At 37.1% G+C, this 21578-nt stretch overlaps 1 protein-coding gene across 3 annotated transcripts in view; it reads right to left on the bottom strand.

Moving 5' to 3' along the window:
* Positions 1-21578, bottom strand: part of DENND1B (DENN domain containing 1B) — a 268067-nt gene that overhangs the window by 100065 nt on the left and 146424 nt on the right. For all 3 annotated transcript variants that reach the window (XM_045456663.1, XM_045456662.1, XM_045456664.1), the window contains one exon: positions 6770-6870. In XM_045456663.1, coding sequence (XP_045312619.1) covers positions 6770-6870 — 101 coding nt within the window. The remainder of the gene's footprint in view (positions 1-6769; positions 6871-21578) is intronic.

The raw sequence follows: 21578 nt of genomic DNA, 5'->3' as shown, positions 1-21578 counted from the left end.
TTCTCTTAAAAAATCATCATTGCTTCATACCTACTACACCACCAAAATTTTTTGAATCAGTTACCAAATATTTATTAAGACCTACTATGTGCCAGGCACTGTTTGGAAACTAGAAGTTCTTCCTCTACTGTTATCATTCTCTTTCCATACTATCTTTCTGCTCATGTATCTTGTCTTTCATTTAAATGTCGTACATTCCTATTTATCTCACTTTTGCTTTTACTAATAAAGTAATTTTAATGCATTAAAAATATTCAAATATGTTTAAGCATGATACTGAATTAATTAATTCTACAGATAAAATCTGGAGCATACCAGGCAGTAGGACCTGGGCTAGGGTCTAGGTACAATAATAAATGATATAAATAGAATAGATTCCTTTGCAGATCTTATACTCCAGCAGAGCATACAGACATTAAATAATCTTTGTGACATAAAATCGGGCTTACTTAGTAACTTCAAAAACATTTCTCATGAAATACATGAAAGGAATTATCCAACTTGACATTTCAAAATCAAAATATTATTTAACAAGAAAACGTGAGAATGGATAGATGTCTACAAAGGTGATAGAAGATATGCAAATAAATAGCTAAAACAATCTTTGACATTTCTTTTTATAGACATCTTTGTGTTATATTTAAGGCAAACATTTTCTATGTTAATGAAAACAGCCTTTTTAAAACAATTTTCATAATTTTCCAAACATCACTTTCACTATCAGTCCAAACTCCTGTGTATCCACTTTGCTACTGAGGACCAGTAATAGATAAAGCTAACAGGCACCTCGACAGACCCAGTTTTTCAAACGAACCTCAAACAGCTCCAGATTTATTTGAAGCTGGCTAACCACTAACATATATCCAAAACTCACAAAAAAATAAGGATGGTTAAAGTTTTTATTTGACTCCTCATTATCCTGTTCATTACTTCTTATTGTACTAGATTCTAATTTTCTTTTGTAGCTTTGTTCCTTCATATATATATATATATATATATATATATATATATATATATATATATAAAATATAACAGACCATCTGGAATTGATCTGATATTTTGGATCATTTGACTGAAAGTTAAGAACTATTTACAGGCCTTGATATCCTTAAGACCTAACAGATTTTCTGCCTTCAAAAGGAAACAGGAGGAAAAATGTGGACTGTTCCACTTTTGCTTAAATAAAGGAAGGCTGATTACTTCCCTAGCTCAAGTTCTCATCTCTGGAATCCCTTCTGGGACTCCACAGAAGACATAAAATATATGTCACTAACTCTTCTGGGCTCCCACACTGGGTTCAGAACATTTTCACAAAACAGGATAGGCAAATCCCAAGATCTTAAATATGTCAAGCTGTCCCCACATCCAAAATAGTAGAAAATTATTCAAGTTACTATGCAAACTTCCAATTTACCCCAGGTTAGGTTATCCTACCCACAAAATTTACAACATAGTAAGTCTGTGGTATCTCAAATTTCTAAGTACATTTTAATATAATGAGTGTTGGGGCACCTGGGTGGCTCAGTCAGTTAAGCATTTGACTCTTGATTTCAGCTCAAGTCATGATCTCACAGTCCTGAGACCAAGGACGAGTCGGGCTCCATGTTGGGCTTGGAGCCTGCTTGGGATTCTCTCTCTTCTACTCCCTCTGCCCCTCCCTCCTATGCACACACATGAGCACATGCTCTCTCTTGGGGGGAAAAAAAATAATATAATGAATGTTAATCAAAAAATATGTAAGCCTCCTAAAATTAACAATTATTATTTCCATTTTAGTTGTTAGAGGAACACTTGAGTGGATCAGATTTCAAAAAAATCAGAGCCCACTGTGCTGACAGTTCAGAGCCTGGAGCCTGTTTCAGATTCTGTGTCTCCCTCTCTCTCTCTGCCCCTCCCCTGTTCATGCTCTGTCTCTCTCTGTCTCAAAAATAAATAAATGTTAAAAATAAATAAATAAATAAGCAACAAAAAAAAATCAGAGCCCAAAGTAGCAGCTAACCTACTGAAGTCCTATGAAATACATCTAAGGTAACATTTTTTAAATTTCTTGAAAGTTAGTTATTTCTTAAAATATAAAAAATAAATGTTTACCAATTATTAAGCTGGAATAAAAATTCAATAAAGAGTTCCTATGTAGAACTTAGTAATAAAGTAACTTCTAGCTTTTTTTGTGAGATTACTGGGTACCTCTCGGTGTTTTTATCTAATACCTAACAAAATCAAAAACATAGAGATGTCAAAACTGTAAAAATTATTAATCTAGAGCATAATTTATTAAAATGATTATGTTTTGCATATAGATTTTATAGAACATATTATATAGACAGATTTTATGTTTTATAAAATACACCTTCTACTGAATAGTTTCTTTCTCACGAAAACTGGATTGTGTGCACCCTAAGATTTAATCAGCCAAATCTCATGAAAAGTAATTCTGCAACCCTTAGCTGAAATCTCCTAATTAGATTTGGGTTAATAACTCAGGAAGAGATCCTTGGTGACACTGATGTTTTATCATCCACATGCAAAACTGTCCTACATCTTTCTGTCAACGAAGTCATTTTGCAAAGATAGCATACAGAAGGCTCTATTAGGAATGCTTCTTCTGTTGGGTAGCAATTAATCTTTACTCAAAAGTAATCACCCTCTAACCGTTTTTTGTTTCTTTTTTGGTTTTCTTACAGAGACCACCCATGGGTAGACTGTAATAGCCGCCTATTAACTTAGGTAGTCCAAACACCATGATTTTCCATTTATTTTTTAAGAAACAATTCTCTTTCATAGAAAGAAGAGTAAGATAGGTTCCCAAAATAAAAAGGTGACTCAGCCACTCTTGAACAAATAATGAATGATTATAATTTTACTGATACTAGGGTCATACTACCTCCTAGGTGTTTAAGGACTCAGAACGGTTAAGAGCGTGTGGCAACATCATGAACTTGCCACATTAAAGTTCTGTCTCTGTCTCACATAGTAAGAATACGTACCATGAGATCTGCACCCTTAAGAAATTTTTAATTCTGTAATACAGCATTGTTAACTCTAAGCACAATGTTGTGCAGCAGATCTCTACAGCTTAACCATCTTGTATAAGTGAAATCTTATACCTGTTCAATAGAAACTCCCATTTTCCCCTTATACTGACAGATTAACAGAAAAAACGTAGATGGTGTCATTTCCTCCCAGTCTCCTTCCCTACCCTACCAAGCAGTGTGGGCCACTTCTTCCTAGGTGTCTCCTCATCTATGTTTCTTTTTTCGTTTTATTTATTTACTTTGAGAGAAAGAGAGAGTGTGTGCAACCGGGGGAGGAGCAGAGAGAGAGGAAGAGAGAGAAAATCCCAAGTAGGCTCTGCACTACCAGCACAGAGCACAGTGCGAGGCTCAAACCCACAAATTGTGAGATCATGACCTGAGCTGAAATCAAGAGTCGGATGCTTAACCAACTGAGTTACTCAGGTGCCCCCAACCATGTTTCTTTTACATGCCTCTGACGTAAGCCTTACAGTACTACAGTATTACTCTGTGTTCCTCTTGTGTGTGCATGTGCATGTGTGTGTGTGCTCCATGCACATATGGGTGAAGTTTTTCCTATGTGTGGATACTGCAAGGGCAGAAATGAAGTTTTACTCATTACCTTACTATATGCACTGCTAGGCAAACAGGTGTTCTTTATATATTTGATGCACAAATGGATGGATAAATGAAGGAATGAACAAACAGGCTAGCAAGGCTCCATCAGTAGACCAACATGCTATAAACCCGCATGGTCACAAGATGGCATTATGGCTCTCCACAGTCTGTCAACACCAGAGATACCAGGTGGGAAAACAAAAAGACTTCCAGGAGAAAGGGTTATCTCGGGATTCAGAAAGTTCCAATCACCTTAAAGAAGTGGCAAATATACATCTATTCCATCAAATCTTCCTGGTGCTATTTTTGAAGTGAAATATAAAAATGTCTTTATTCAAAAACCATGAGATTGGAGGGATAATCTCTAATATTTTTCTCCCTTTTTGCATACAAATCAGCATGATTCTAGATCATTTGCAAAGATGCAAGGGGAAGAAAACCATATTCCCCAAGAAATAGTTTAGTCCATAAAATTTTTTGACAGAAGAGAGCTAGAGTCTTAGGCAGCTATTTGAAAGAAAGAAAGAAAGAAAGAAAGAAAGAAAGAAAGAAAGAAAGAAAGAAAGAAAGAAAAAAAAGAAAAGAAAAGAAAAGACAAAAGAAAAGAGAAGAAAAAGAAATCACAACACTCAGTTTCTATGATAGAAGCTGAGCCTATCATTGTGACCTTAACGCTTAAGAAGTTTCAGATAACTCCTTGATTATCAATCACTGCTGTACTCTCTGGAATAGGGAACTGTCTGGCATGGAGGCTGTTAGAACTTATCCTAAAGGCTATTTCAAGGTTAGAAACTAGTAAGAAAATTCCAGGGACCAAGCTTCCTTCATCATAGTGGAAGCAGCAGAAGACCTTCATGCAGGGTTAGAAAGTATCGGGAAGACATCTCTGGGAAGAATAGCACAGAACTAACTACACCACAGAATAGCTTCTAAATAGCAGTATTTTAGAAAGTCTTAAATGTATAGTCATTACAGACAACTGAACTTAAAGGCAAGTTACCTCCTAAGAGGTCAGAACATTTTTTTAAATTTTTAAAAAATTTTTGTTTTTGAGAGAGAGAGAGAGAGACAGAGTGCAAGCAGGGAAGGGACAGAGAAAGAAGGAAACACAGAATCCAAAGCAGGCTCCAGGCTCTGAGCTGTCAGCACACAGCCCAACATGGGGCACAAACACAGAAACCATGAGATCATGACCTGAGCCAAAGTCAGACACTCAACCAACTGAGCCATCAGGCACCCCAGAGGTCAGAACACTTTAATGGAAAAATGCAAATAGCTTAACATTATATATGATAAAACATAATTCTAAGCTTCATCGTTAGAAATGCTAGTTCTTGAACCACTAACTTGACATGTATTTTTAAAAATCATGTATTGGGGCATTTGGGTGGCTCAGTTGGCTAACTGTCCAACTCTTGGTTTTGGCTCAGGTCACAATCTCACAGTTCATGAGATAGAGCCCCACGTGGGCTGTGTGCTGACAGCACTGAGTCTGCTTGGGATTCACTGCCTCCCTCTCTCTCTCTGCCCTTCCCCCTGCTCACGGGTACACACGCGTGTTCTCTCACTTTCCCTCAAGATAAATAAACTTTAAAATAATAATAACAATAACAATAATAATAAATAAAAATCAATATGTTTTCCAATACTTTTGTAAAAATTATATGAAACGAATAAATTTCAATTACTGAACACCATGGGCCAAGACCTATGGCACTGTCAATGTGAATCAAGTGCCATTTCTGTCTTCAAGGCTGCTAATATATACTAGTTATGTTGATCACAGAAAAACACTCTAAAATGAATACCTAAAAACCTATTTATAGATCTAGCTTAACTCTCAGACTTGTGTGTGTGACACTCCACAATTTAATTAAGCTACAGTCTCCTGCCAAACTTTCTCCTTTCCAGTACTCAAAGGACTGAATGGCAGCAGTAGATCATTGGGAACTTACTTCAAAGCATTATCAATACTATTACCATGCTGTGGAAACACACAATATGTTAGTATCATCAATATGGGGCCAAATATATGTGGTATCATTACAATCACTTTATCTGAAGAGAGCTAGTCATAAAAATTGAACAGAAAACCTCTAGGTATGAATTTAAATGGCTCTCTCTAATCCTTAAATACTTCAGGTGAACTGCTTTCCATGAAACAAAAAAGTTAAGTACTTTGCTTCTGAAAGAGCTTTGTTTTTAATAATATAAACAAATTTATTATAGTCAAAATTATTTCCTTCTCTCTATGTGTGTATGTGCACATACATGGTTTAGAGGAAACAAAACTGAATTATTTAGAAGTAAGCTATGCCTGCAGAAGATGATTATACACGAAGAGAACATTTTATCCTACAGTCCAGAAGAAGATCCCAAGGCTGCTGTTTCAGAGTCTAACCCTTGTCCAGCCTGAGAATATACACACTCTTCCAGAGGAAGAGAACAGAAGAGTTCCAGGGGTGTTGTTGAATTCACATTGGGTGAGATCATCGGGAGTTATTTCTAATGCCAGGAAGCATTTTAAAATTAGTCCCAACACTTTTCAACATTGCTTTTTTCCATGGTGGCTTAGGGTCGAGACTTTGATTTAAACCAGAAACTCAGGGAATCCCTGAATTAGAGGCAACCCCCTTTGCTGGTATTTGGTATTCAGTGTGCTACTGAGGGAAGAGGGGTGAAGCAAAGTGTGTCCTGAGGTAAAGGTAATGAAAGTGTGCCCCGACAGAGGCAATGTGGTTTCTGACAGGCTCTGCAGACAAATTCTGACACCTGGGATATGGAGTTCTTGGACTGATACTATAACTTCTGTACGGTTTTCTTAACCACGACTAAGGCTGTATTCGCTTCTTTTTATGCAATTATCTACACGACTGCAGATGTAACTCACAAAATCTAAAGAACTTTGTGTTTGCCAAACACACATTTTTTTTTTTTTTTTTTTTTTTGGCCAGCTTTGAACAGAACTACTCTGCCCTCATAAAAGCAACTTTTAATATTGGTTACTAATCTTGAGGCCAAGTTTCAGGGATTTCGTTGGTCTATACATACACCCACCTTCGCTAATCTACAAATAAACGGATTTTTTTCTAATCATACAGCCTGGACTTAAAGGAGTCTGGCAAAAGTCATCTTACCAGCAGTAGTCCAGCAGGTGCGGCGGAAGCACTGGGATGTATATGTGCTGCCAGTACATTGGGTATAGCAGGGCAACTGATCCATGGAGACAGGCAGTTAACTAAAATTTGCAAAAGGATAATAACAACAGTAAGTAGACGCCGATCCTCCAAACAAAAAGACATGCTCAAGTCATCCAAGATGAATGACAAACATAAAACAATTTACTTAGTGACCTAAATCGCATTGTCTGTACCAAATCTGCCAGAACAAAAACCGATCTGATGTTGCCAAAGCCCCTCTGAAGAATACTTTCAGCAAAAGCAGCTTCCTGGGCATCTTACGGAGACAGTGATAACTACCTGAAAAGATAGCATTTGGGGTCAAAGCTTAGAACATAAATAAAAGTAAGACTGAAAAACTGGGTGAGCAGCTTAGGAGAAATTGTAGGAAATTACAACGTGTGCAGCACTCTTCGCGCCTTGCTCGGATTAATATACCACGATTAAATATGGAAAGGAAGGGAGGCTGAAAGCTCCTGAGGGATATCATTAGGGCAAATTGCCAAAGAATGAAACATGAGCCAGTCAGGAGAGTCTGGAAGCTGCGCTAATACCAGGGGACCTGAATGCTCGACAGTTGGAGCTTCAGTAATGTGTGAACTGCAGGTTACGGTATCAAGAGACGCTGTTCACTGACACACAGAATGTCACTATTGACCAGCGAGCTGCCCGAGCTTGACAGCTGTGCTACAGGAAGCCAAGTATATCATAATTCCATATTTAAACTGTTCATTTCAGATTAACATTTTGTTTCCTAGCCTTATATCACAACAGCTGCAAATACATCGATGCTATTTTAAAGGTAATTGCCATTCTAATTGTTTTGTTTGGGCAAGCAGTTAATTAAATATTTTTAAATGCCTAACAAAAGGATATCACTTTATCTTCCCTCCCTCCTACTGACCCTCATCAGAATTCTTTCTATGGGACTTTTTGTTTCCATTTTAAATTACATTTCTGTAAGTGCTGATCCTTTTTTAATGTTTAAAGCAATAATTAAGTCAGCATTCTTCATTTTAAAGTTTTGCTCAAGTCAGCATTTCAAGCTTACTAATTAAATCATTTGGTTCAACTTGAAAATCGGAATTTAAAAATACTACCGTCTGAAAATGAACCAAAGACTTTCTCTAACCATTATTCCTGTTTTATTATACAAATAAATTAAAATTTATATGCAGTAATCAAATTAATTTAGAAGGATAAATGTATTAAAACAATTCAATCTTAATAGAGACATGTGTCTATAAGTGCAAAATTGTCCCACTTAAAAAAAAATTAAAGAAATCTAATCTGAACCAAAAACATAAGAATTTTGATTAAAATATATTCCTCTTCATCATATGCATTTTTCCAGTTAGATTTTTAATTAATTTTATATGGCAAACATTTTTTTTTGTTTTTATTTACTATGCTATCATTAAAGGATTGTATTAGTACTTTGCACCTACAAGTTTTAATACTTTGTCTACAGTATTCCTTCAATACCGATTATTTTTAAAAATTCCTTAATTAGAGCACAGAATACGCCACTAGGAGGCATTCAAATACTTTCACTTAACAATGACAGACCATGGGTTTGTCTTATTCGAACCCTCATAGAGGGAGATGAAATGGGGTTGATGTAACTTAGTCAAATTCTCTCAGGTACTCCCTCCTTGTAAATTAGGCATCTTTAAGGCTGTACCAACTCTTTCCATCCCTTCAGTGTAACCCAATGGGCCAAAGGCTTTGAAAGGTGGCTACTTTACTCATAATTTCTCCATTTGTACACAGATGACTTTTAAAACAGCTCATTTAAAAGTTAAAAGGAAAACGTTCCTTTTTTATTGTTAAGAAAATAACAGTGTAACAAGAAGAAAAGTACATTCTCAAAATGAGGGCTAAGGGTAACTTATTTTACTGAGTACACCCAGAGTCCAAAGCACTCTATTCAATGCTATCCAGACACTTTCCCTATGTCCTTAATGCTCATCTTAAATGAAGTTATGAACTATTCGTTAGTCAGGCACTACAATATCATCTGATGAATTTGGCCTCATAGAGGGTGATTCCTTTATGTGACAGCAGAGTTGCCAAACACCTGCAATGGCCAGCATGTGGCAAAGGGTCATCTCTGCTAACCAAGGTCCTCCAGGAAAGAAGGAAGTTCTACAGGGTTTGGCAACTTTTTGGATATAGGGGATAGGTGACAGGGAGAGGTAAAAATACTACCTCTCCATAACCACGGTTTCTATCCTAAGCAACTAGGATGAATTATTTCAAGTAATACAGCAAAAGTGTTAGGTTCAGGTGGAACTAGAAGGCATTTGTTTTTGCAAATATTGATTCTGTTAACTGTGAGATATCCAAGTGGAGATTTCCAAAGGAGGCAGAGGCATGCCTCCCCTAGCAGCATGTAATAGCTATGTGAGAAAACCCTATTGCAACACATACTTTGTGGAAGAGATAATAAAGTAGTAGGTGAAAAAACACAACAAAGAAGAAATAAATTTACTAGGAAATGAAACACAGATTATATATATATGTAAGCTGTACAAAACAATAAGAATGAGGTATATCATAGACAAAATTAGGGTTCTGCCACTAAGAAGTTTGTGTAACATCTGGCATATCTGCAATTATAAGCAGAGTTGTTTCCTAATCTTTAAAATAAGAAGTATATGCTAGGTGATCTGTAAGCATTATCTCTGAGAGATGTATTTATTCTTAGATCAGATCAATTCTAACATGACATATTCTTTGTAATAATTAACAATTTTTTTCCATATAGGTGGTTAATACAACCAGACTATACATCAGACCCACCCCTTCAAAATACAACCAAAGATCATCTCTACATACAACCTTTGAAGTACATGAAGTAACTGAACAATTGGAAATACCATAATAAGTTACTTGCTTAATTCAAAAAACTTTTTGAGTGCCTGCTATGTGCTATCATAAATCTCTATCAGGCCGTAGGGACACAGTACTGAACAGTACTGAATATGGAACTTAACATATTAGTAGGGAAAGCAAACAATAAAACGAAGTATATATTATGTCAGAGGTAAGTTCCATGAGGAAACCTACAGCAGGGTAAGAGGGTTGAGAGTGACAGAGGGGCTATTTTAGACAGGAGGGTTAGGGACATACTCTCATGTGGTGACATCTGAACTGAGACCTGACTGATACAAGGGAGCCAACTGTTACAGCTCAGGGGAGAAGCACATTCCAGGCAGATGAAACAATGCATTCAAAAGTCCTGAGGTGGGAACAGACCAGGCATCTTCGCAGAGGAGTAGGGAGGTCCACATGATTAGATTGAACTAAGTGGGAGAACGGCAGGAGGCGAGGTCAGAGAGGCAAGCAGGGTCAGAACTGGACGGCCTTCTGGGACCATACCTCTGAAGAGAGAGTGAACTGTCGCAACCAGTTATTTACCTAGAACATTCTGACACCCATGCAAATTAAGGAAAACAAACTATGTATTTCAGAAATCTGGTTTGCAGAATAAAGTACTATAAAGAAATGAGATCAATTTATAAGCCAACTAAAAAGAATATTTTTACTTGTTAAGTTATTAATTATCATAAATATATTGATTCTTTAAGCACACAGGAAAATGACAATGATAGTTCCTTGGACTAGAATTACCTAAGACCCCATCTACATCTGGTTCGTGATAGAACTAGAACTTGACACTGCTTTTCTAATATTCTGTCAGCTGTTTCTTTAATACCCCAGTTGTTCTTCATGAAAGCAAAGAGGATGGGAAAAGAAGTTTCAGTTGTTTGAGTTAGAACATATCCCAGCCATTATGCTCTAGAAACTAAAGAAATAATAGATAAGGAATAATATATATTAGGCTATAACTTTCAAAGAAAAACAAATTTGCCAAATAAAGATTTAAGAAAAAAACCCTTGGGGCGCCTGGGTGGCTCAGTCAGTTAAGCGTCCAACTTCGCTCAGGTCATGATCTCACGGTCTGTGAGTTCGAGCTCCACGTCGGGCTCTGTGCTGACAGCTCAGAGCCTGGAGCCTGCTTTGGATTCTGTGTCTCCCTCTCTCTCTGCCCCTCCCCTGCTCATGCTCTGTCTCTCCCTGTCTCAAAAATGAATAAAAACATTAAAAAAAATTTTTAAAAATCCTTATAATCTTTGTTAAGTGGCATATGAATATTTAAATGCACATATCATTTCACAAAGCATACTCAATACATTGACTGGATACAGTCCCACAGTACTGACTAATAATGCACAATAAAATCATTAGGAACATGTATCTCCCATACACTACAATTATAAAATAAGCATACATGGAAATCATATGAACAGAAAAGAACTGATAAGGCCTATAAAATCAAGGGGAGAAACTTGACAATAAAAGTGGATAATAGTGAACTTAGAGAATAAAGGCACTTGGAACTTGCAGCCCCAGGCTACCAGGTCTAATGTAGATACTGTCATTGATAATAATAATAATAGCAGGTGTTAACATAATGCTTACCATGTGCCTCGCACTGTTCTGAGTACTTGACGTACTCAGATTTAATCCTCAAAACAACCTTATAAAATAGGTTCTGTCATCATTATCCCCATTTTACTGGTCAGGACACTGCAGCAAAGTTATGCCAACTGCCCAAGATCACATACCTAGAATGTATCAAAGCCACGATACCAACCCAAGTAGGCTCCTGAGGGCAACAGCCATTATTTTAAACTACCTTTTGACATACAAGCATTTAGGATTCCCAACATTATGGGGCTTTGAATAACATCTACTGGTTGAAAATATTCTATCTTAATTACCCAGTGGAGAATGAGTCTCTGCACTAAACAATCAAGAACAGCTCACCTTTATAAGAAAAACTTGGGGTCTGTGACAGAGACCCAATTTACAAAACTTTCCTCAGGCATCACAGTGGGCAACTTCAGCAGGAAACCAATGCAACAGATTCTCTCAGATGTTAAAAAGACAATTGATAAAAATTCTACCAGTTATCATCTCATTTTGCATCTGCAAGAACATTTAGTTGGAAGCCAAACTAAAGTTCTTTCCCTTTTAAAACTAAGCAATGTGTTAAGAATTAAATAGACACATATTTTAAGGAGAAAGCCACATTATCAGATTTGCAAGGAGACCACAGGTAAACAAGTCATCTAGTGTGTGACCACAATGAAAACAGCATAATTTTAATTCAACACACTTTGTAAATAAAGATCTCATATGGACACAACACCACTCACACATCTCTTAGATTGTGCCTCATCCTTATGGATAAGTCCTATTCACTTTCAGCTGAAGTTCTATATGAATTATTGAGGGGCAGATTTATATCCCCTAAGAATGTATTTATGCACAAAAAACCAAGAAATATAGATTAGAGACTTCATTTGATTTTTAACTGAATCAATATTTAATTCAGAAATTTATGCACTATAAATAATAACTATAGGTATACAGAATAAATTGCTGCAGACGGGAACGTGATAAATTCCTCACGGAATGAAAAAAAACAAAACAGTGGAAAGCATAAAGAAACCATCTGTTTAAACACGTTTAATTTACATTCCCATTTAAGAGTTTAGACCAAAAAGAGTAGCAGCAGGTATCTGAAAACTATGAAGTTATCCCAACTATAAAATATTCTTACTTAAGCAAAATTTTAAAATTCAGATCAAGTGATAGCTTTAAGAAAACATTTGGAAAAATAGCAATTTTTATAATAAAAAAAGAGTATACACTTTTAATGCTTTTTTATACTAAAATATTATTTTATATTTCATTCTCTCACTGGTTTATTAGCTTTTCCTAGCCAAACAATTCTAAATTTTTCTTGCTTCCTTGGTTCTTTTATGTATGCATTCTTTTAATGATTTTACAGGTATGGAAACTGAAGCAAAGTTAAACCAATTGCTCAAGATCACACAACTACTAAGTGGGACACCAAACATGTGCCAGGCATTATTATTGGCACTGAGGTTATAGTAATGAACAAAAGAGACAAAAAAATCCCTGCCTTTAAGGAGTCTGCCTTGTAGTTACCCTGTGTAAATCACCATTACTGTCATACTAATCTCAACTCTCATTCTCTGTAACTGTCACATAAACATTAATGTCAGTGGCTTCAAACAAATTTTCTTCCCTACATGATCTTCTCCTATTCCCAAACTTCCTGCTTTCTACTTCTCACTCTCAGAGTCAATTCAACAGCAGTTTTGCTTTTCCTGGAGAAGGCCCATCTACCTTCCCACCAAAATTTAAGTCTAATACCACAACACGGCTCAAATATATCTATCTTCTCTCCTCAAAAACTTGTAGACACTGGATTCTAAAGGACTATGGGTTAAGATGTTCATGTGAATTATATAAAACTACATAATTTAGGCAATTATTTAGGAAATAAACAGTACAATTAAAGAATCACTGCGTTTAACAGTTGGAAAGAACCATACAGATTGTTCTTGTTCAATTCTCTCAGCTTTTAGACAAGAAACTTCAGGATAAAAGTTAAATGGCTTATATAAAGTAATCTAATTTTTTGTTTAAGTAGTCAGGGCTAAAGCACAAATCTCTAATTTAGAAGATGTCACTAATATAATTGCACGGCAACTGTATCTGGGGATAATGTTTTAAATAACCAATAAATAAATCCAATTGGTTGATGCTATTTTTTTTAACTATTAGGCATCTTTGAAAATCATAATTCAAGATATGTTACCAGGAACAAAATAAAACTGGTTGCAAGCCATCAACAATTATTAAAGAGAAAATTGCCATTGCAAAGCAATCACAAAGTTCTAAATCTTTGTAAGTCAGATTAATAACTCTTAACTTGTAAATCATATACAATTTAATGAGAATGAATAATTATACATATATTGTATATTCTAATATTAAAAATGTATATAATATTTCCATATATACTTAACATACATATATGTATATTTAGCATGCAAATCAAATATATGCAAATATATGTATCTATATATGAACTAATGTATAAACATCTACAGGCATGTGGATATTTATAGGCACACACACACTTATTAAGTTACAATGTACTGGTAACTAAATGACATTAAGCCCACGGCCATTATATAGCAAGTAAATAAATAAATACCTGGTAAAGAGATTTGTCCTTTGTGGGTCATTCTATATTTCCTCTTCCTTACCTACTTTCAAACAGGCCTCTATATGTAACAAAAGTTTCCTTAAAAGTGTTTCTTTTTTTAAAAATTTTTAATGTTTACTTATTTTTGAGAGGGAGAGAGAGAGAGTGCAAGCAGGGGAGGGGTAGGAAGAGAGGAGACACAGAATCTGAAGCAGGCTCCAGGCTCTGAGCTGTCAGCACAGAGCCCGACATGGGGCTTGAACCCATGAACTGCGAGATCATGACCTGAGCCACCCAGGAGCCCCTTCTTTTTTTTTTTTTTTTTTTTTTAATTTTTTTTCAACGTTTATTTATTTTTGTGACAGAGAGAGACAGAGCATGAACGGGGGAGGGGCAGAGAGAGAGGGAGACACAGAATCGGAAACAGGCTCCAGGCTCTGAGCCATCAGCCCAGAGCCTGACGCGGGGCTCGAACTCACGGACCGCGAGATCATGACCTGGCTGAAGTCGGACGCTTAACCGACTGCGCCACCCAGGCGCCCCCAGGAGCCCCTTCTTAACAGTGTTCCTAAAACTCATGAGATGAACTCAATTTCATCTTCCTCTATGGTCACTGTTCTAGTTCAGGAGCTAGTCATTCCTTGTTTTAAAACTAGACTCCTGTTAGTAGGAATTTCTCTACCCCATTTTTTTCTTCTATAATGCCACCAGTGTCCTCTTCCCCCAAATAAAACTGATCATATTATATACCTCATCTGCCTCCCTACAATCTGTGGGATAAAATCTAAGCCCCTTAATTTAGCAAACATGTTTCTTCACAATCTGGCTACTGTTTCTCTCTCCAACTACATTATATAGCATGACATTTCTCTCTCTCTCTCTCTCTCTCTCTCCACACACACACACACACACACACACACACAAACAAGTAAATATTTCCTACACAAGAAGACATAAATTCCTTTCAAGAACCAGTGTCATACTGAAGTCCACTCTTTAATATACTACTCTCCCTTTTACATTTTGCATATTAGAGTTCTTATCACGTTGGCTGGCCTTGGTTCACTTAACACCATAGGATTTATTTTTTAATTTGTATTTATTTACATTTATGATTCTAATTAATAACTTTAAAATTTCCAATATGTAATACCTGGCAAATAAAAATATGCATCAATGTACAAATGAATAAATCAATACTGTTTTAATTGATCTTTGGAAAACTTTACCAATGTTAAATATTTCCTTCAAAATAAAGGTCTTTCTTTTCCTCTCAGATCGTTAACTATTATTTACTCTTTTCATAACACTATTTTTATCATTGTAGGAAATCACAAAAAATATCTGATTCATGGAAGCTGTGCCTTTAAAATATTACCCATTAACTCCAAATTCACTCTTTTTTACCTGCGTGGTAATGGATCTGTGCCCTTGATGACTTCTTCTTTTCCAGATAGCCTAAAGTCAGTAGAAGATGAAGTAGAACTTTGTCAGTACAGGGCACTGGAGATACATTGTAGGAGGAAAGTATTTTTGCTTCCTGTTCCAGTGTGCTCTCAGGCAGGATCCTACATGGCCTGTGCTTCCCCAGGGCTTGGCCCTGGCAGTACACTGTAGTCAGTAATGCCCACCAGTAATACCTGGTAGCTTCTTCAGAAGGTTTTGTAGCAGAATGCTTCTGGTGAGATATCTCCCCATGGCAATCAGCTAGTTATCTGGTGGCAGGTTAATTACATTGAAACTCTTCCATCATGGAAGAGGCAGAAGTCCATCCTCATTGGAATAAATAATCTGGATAAGGTCTTCTCTGACTATAATGTCTCTGCCAGTAACCAAAATCATTAGATGCATAGAATAACATGTCCATCAGCATGGCATTCTGCACAGCACTGAGTCTCATCAAGGTATTCATTTAATAGCAAAGTAAAGCTATGGGCGCATGCCTATTAAGTTAACCAGTCTTACCCATACTTATAACCTAGAACCAACTGGCCTAATTGAATAGTAGAACAGCTTCCTGAAGACTCAGTCATGATGCCAGTTGGGAAATGATATCCTGAAAGGGTAGGATTCTATTAGACATGATGCAGGATATGCCTTAAATCAGAAAGCATTTTATGGTGCTGTTTCTCCAATAGCCAGAATACATGGGAGTAGGAATCAAAGGGTGGAAGTGAGAATGACTGTCTCATTATTACGCTTAATAACCCATGTGTGTAAGTTCTAGCTCCGGTCCTAGCAGTTTATAAAGAGCTCTTCTGGTCTGGAGATCTTACCTCCCAATAGATAAAGGCTTCCCTGTGCATTAGAAGATGAGATTGCCACCTCACCATTTGGGGCCCCTTATATCACGGAACCAACAGGCTAAAAATCGGGGTTAACCTACCAGCTGGAGTGATTGATTTCAATAACCAAAGGGAAATTGACTTGTTTCTGCACAAAAGAGGCAAAAAAGACCATGTGTGGAACCAGGAGATTCTCTGGAGTACCTCTTAGTATTTCTATGCCTAATAATAAAGGTTAAGGGAAAACTACAGCAATCACAAAAAAAAAAATGCAGGGGGACCCCTGGGTGGCTCAGTCAGTTGAGCGTCTGGCTTCAGGTCAGGTCATGATCTCACAGTTTGGTTCATGAGTTTAAGTCCCACATCAGGCTTGCTGCTGTCAGCGCAGAGTGCACCTTGGATCCTCTGTCCCCCTCTGTCTGCCCCTCCCCCACTCATGCTTTCTCCCTCCAAAGTAAATAAACATTGGGGTGCCTGGGTGGCTCAGTCAGTTGAGCGTCTGACTACAGCTCAGGTCATGGTTTTGCAATTCATGAGTTCAAGCCCCGCATTGGGCTCTGTGCTAACAAACAGCTCAGAGCCTGGAGCCTGCTTCAGATTCTATATCTCTCTCTTTCTCTCCCCCTCCCCTGCTCATGCTCTGCCTCTGTCTCTCAAAAATAAACAAATGTTAAAAAAAATTATTTTAAATAAACATTTAAAAAAAGCAGAACAGTTGTGGATTCAGACCTTTTGGGAGTGAAAGTTCGTATCACTACACCAGCTAAAGAACCCAACCATCTGAGGTTCTAGCTAAGGGTGAGGGAAATACAGAATGGGTAATGAAATAAGCAGGCCATAAATATCGATACTGTCTCATGATCAGTTACACAAATACGGGATATAGTCACTTCGCATGTTTTTTATTTGCCTTTCACATGCACGTGTTCATTTTTATCTGCTTACCATTTTTTTCTTCTACTTCTCATTTATATTTTACATATAGGTTGTTGGTGATTAACAGAAAGTTAAATGTGATCACAACTGAATAATTACAATGGCTCTTAGGACTGTGCTTTTCCTGATTTAGGGAAATGTCTACATTGGTAAAAAGGATAGCTGTATCTTAAAGGAAGATATATAGATTTGATTTGTTGTTGCATAGGAAGGACAAATGTGTACAGAAGGGTGTAAATGGAAGATGAGTATCTAAAGGGGTGGACTGTACCTGTTATCAATTTACTGCCTAATTTACCTCCTTACTGTCTGATCTATGAAAATGGATCTGTGCCTCTTGGCATTTATTCCTTTTAACTGCTGGCATGATATTAAGCTTTGTCAGGAAAGGTCACTGAAGAGACATTTCAGGAAGAAAGGGTTTTGTTTCCTGGTTCCAGGATACTCATTCAGCAGGCTCCCGCAGAGCTTACGGCTTGTCAAGGGCCTGGCTTCCTCAGGGCCCAGGTCCTGTAGCTCAGGTGGCTACCAGGCCCCCATGTAATAGGCAGCTCCTGTAGCACCTGACCCCTATAAATGATAGTAGCCAGAGGTTTCTCCCAGCACTCCCCACCATGGGCAGTTTTGTAGCAGTAGTGCCTCTGGCTCCTGCAACGCTTGCAGCCTTTCCAGATCTTAGCTGCTATAATGCAGGAAGCTTCTGCATATGGTTACTGCAGGGTGCAACTGTCAGCAGTACTGAGCAGCCAGCAGCTTCTCTTGGCAACACCCTCCACTCCAATGCTATTTCGGGCGAGTGTCTCCAGTGAGACAACCCTGATAAATAGCTTCCCCTCAGGTGGGCTCACAGTAGTGTGTTGCCAGTGAGGTATCTCTCTGCGAAGAGATTCCTCAGCACTCCTAAGGTGGCTTTTTCTAGCAAGTTTGAAAGGATGATGTCTGTCATCCCAAGGGCAGGTTTCCAACAAATTCTGCCAGTGTTGCACCACAACAACTTCTAATAAGCCATCTAATGAGCCACGGCTCTGGCCTTTTCAACAGGGTCTAGATCTCAGACCCAGGTGGGGCTCCTTCCTTGGGTATTCTATCTCAGTCCTAATTCTAAGGTTAGTAGCTGCTTTACATACGCTATGCCTATATTCTTTAGCATTCTCTTCACTGCTTGCTAGCCCATCCCTTGTTACTCCAGTCCCTTGTCTTAGCTTTAAATTCTTTATAAACTTATAAACTTCAGAAGTTGTGAAATCTGTATTGTTATTATTATTACTACTATTATTTAAAGAGGCAAGTGTCAAAGGGACAATCAAACAGACACATTTTTACTTGTCAAAAAGACAGATTTCTACTCTGGCATTTTCAGTATCAAATGGACACTCCCTACTTCATAATACAATTAATAAAAATTTTATTTTAAAAACTTTTCTCTGATATCCACAATTTAAAAAATTAGTTTTAAATACACGCACACACATACACACACACACCATGGTTCTAACCTGCAAAGAGATAAATATCTAATACAAGACTTACACAAACTCACTAGTAATTCTAACTTGAGAGAAAGTGTATGGTAAGTACTACAGTAGTTCAGATTGAAAGAATATAATGGCGGTTACTGACAGAAACTCTGCCTCTGAAGAGCAAACCAGATTTTGGAAAACGTTCAGAGGGATGAAGACAGAAGCATTCAAAACACATTTGAAGAAGACCCAAAAAAGTGCAGTTTCAAGCACTGACTCAAAAAATTATTGCTAGAAACCTACTTACTATATATCAGCACCGCCCTAAGAGGTAGGTAGTGACTGGAAGTTACTGTAGTGCCTGGACGGAGGAAGGTCCCTGCCTCGAGTTTATAGGAAGTGACGATGAAGTTAAAGAGCAAGCAGTTCACAGTGTGCAGTATGTAATTCCTGGCTAGAACTACTCCTCTAATCATCACCATCATTTTATGTAAATGCAGATAATGCTAACATGCAGTATAGACATCTGAAAACAATGTTTGTGGGAAATGACAACTGCCTGAATTAAGACAATAGGCAGTTGGAATGGAGCACAGGGGTCCCAGAAGAAAGGATTGAGGAGGAAGGATCTACAGAACTTAGGTGGGGGAGGAAGATGAGACAGGGGGGCGGATCCCCTCCCTCAGCCCCTTAGCAGGATAAGAAGATTATGGGATGCAGTCCATCCAGGAAATGCTGAGTGAGGTAGCCACAGTGAGTTACACTTATATTTATATAAATATAAAAGGTACATTTAAAAATAACCCAATTGATCTCGACAGTAGTTTTACTAAGGAAACGAACAATACATATATAATTTTTCTTATATTTAAGATTGAGAATGATGAACAGCACAAAATTCAGTCATTCCAGATTGAAAATACTACAGTAAACTGAAATCTTCTGAGGTTGCTTGTGGGGAGATGGGAGTAGTGGTAGGAACAAAACTCACAGAACCCAGCGATTGACAATATGCCCCTTAGCTAGTGACACAACTGTTATTTAAAACAATTGATTTTTACATTAAAAGTCAATTGTTTACTTTTAAAGGGAACAAATGGACTAAACCAGAAAACAGAAAAATGTGCGCATTTCCGTGAAGAACAGAACTATCGCCACAAGAGTTGCACAATACAAATACCTCCAGTTTTCCTGTCTTAGAAGTTTCCTCTGACTGACCTCCACACATATCTTCCAACAGAGTGTTACAGGGCTACCACAATGGTCCTATTTCCATACTCAGGTCACATTTACTTAGCACTGAGTGAAAATATGATGTTCAGAGGAGCGGTATACACATCAAACAATACATTGGTAAGTAGAATTCTTAACCTACAGTTTCAGCTGACATAATTGGTTGCTAAGGGCTTTGGGAAGAATTAAAAATCTAAAAATTGTTCCTAGAATATCTCTCCCTGAAAGGTCTTGATAACAAAGCACCATTCTGCTGCAGCTTTAAAAACACAGGGGGTGAAAAAATACACTTCAACAGTCTTAACTAGGAACTAGACCTGGATGATCTTTGTTCTCCCATCAACTGTTCAATTCTTAATCTCCAGAAAGATTCTCTGAACTTCAGATTTCAGATTAAATGCTGATACAGGTGGTACCATTAAGAGACAAATCAATATGTAAACTCTAGATGGAGAGGTTAAAATCCCCCGGATTCCCCTTCAGTCTAACCCTATAAAATCTACAATTTTAAAATCTATTTTAATAGTTGATTTTCCAGAGACCACAAGATTTATTTTTGCATATGCCCTTGATGGAATTAATGAGAGAAACAGAGAAAAGCATATGCTTAAATGCCTGGGGGCAACTAGATAGAACAAAGGAAGATATTACAGTTTATTAACACAATTCCAATACTCACAGCATATTGCTTGCTCTCAATATTCCAGAAAGAACATGCATTATACAATCCAATCTCTGTAACTAATGTGCTTATAGCCTTTAAGAGGGTGATATTTACCAGCTAAATATTGGTCAAAATAGTAGCTAACATTTAGACATCTGCTTTAAAGAGAAGCATTTCTTCCACCTGCTTCTACAGGCCACAAAGATACACTCTAGTTAACATATTACTGACAGGATGATGAGAAAGCTCCTGTCAGACGCCGGCCAGCCGGGTGTTTGAGACAAAATACACAGCCCCAGCTGACTAGTTAAAGAAAGTCTGGTGAGGTACAATTATAGAGGCATATGACAAGACTTCATGCCTGACTGATTTGAGAACCAATGACATGACTTTAAACAGCAATATTCTCTACCTCTGGTCACAAAACAGCAATAAGTCAACTGATATACTCTTGTAATATCATGATTTATTCCTTTGCTTTGAATACATGAGACTTTGGTATGATGTTCTGCTAGTCTACTCGAGATTCTCTTGGGGCTTAAACATCTAGGGCCTGCCTACAGCATGTATAAAATCAATGTTCTTGTTCAGGATTACCAGGAACACTTCTGTGTATAGTTGATAATGTATATACCAATAGAATAAAGACTAAATTGTTTATGTCCCAATTCATAAAACTTAAACACAGAAAAATGTAATAATGGGTCCTGACAAAGTACCAAACTTTAGTGGGCAGGGAGATGGGATCCATGGATGATGGGGATTAAGGAGGGCACTTGTGATGAGCACTGGGCGTTGTATTTCAGTGGTGAATCATTAAAGTCTACACCTGAAGTTAACATTACACAGTATGTTAACTAAGTGGAATTTAAATAAAAACTTGAAAAAACAAAACAAACAAAAAATACAACACTTTAATGAGGAAGGGGGACTCATTAAAAGTGTGAAAACATACGACTCTTGATACTTTTGCTAACATATTTCAAAATTAACTTTTTTTAAAGTTAATGTCTATAAATTACAAATTATAAATTTTAATTTTATATAAATATATAATATTTATAATATATATAATATATAAATATAAATTTTA

Source organism: Leopardus geoffroyi, chromosome C3 (genome assembly GCF_018350155.1).
Source record: "Leopardus geoffroyi isolate Oge1 chromosome C3, O.geoffroyi_Oge1_pat1.0, whole genome shotgun sequence".
NCBI lineage: Eukaryota > Metazoa > Chordata > Mammalia > Carnivora > Felidae > Leopardus > Leopardus geoffroyi.
This window is presented reverse-complemented; position numbering and strand designations above follow the sequence as displayed.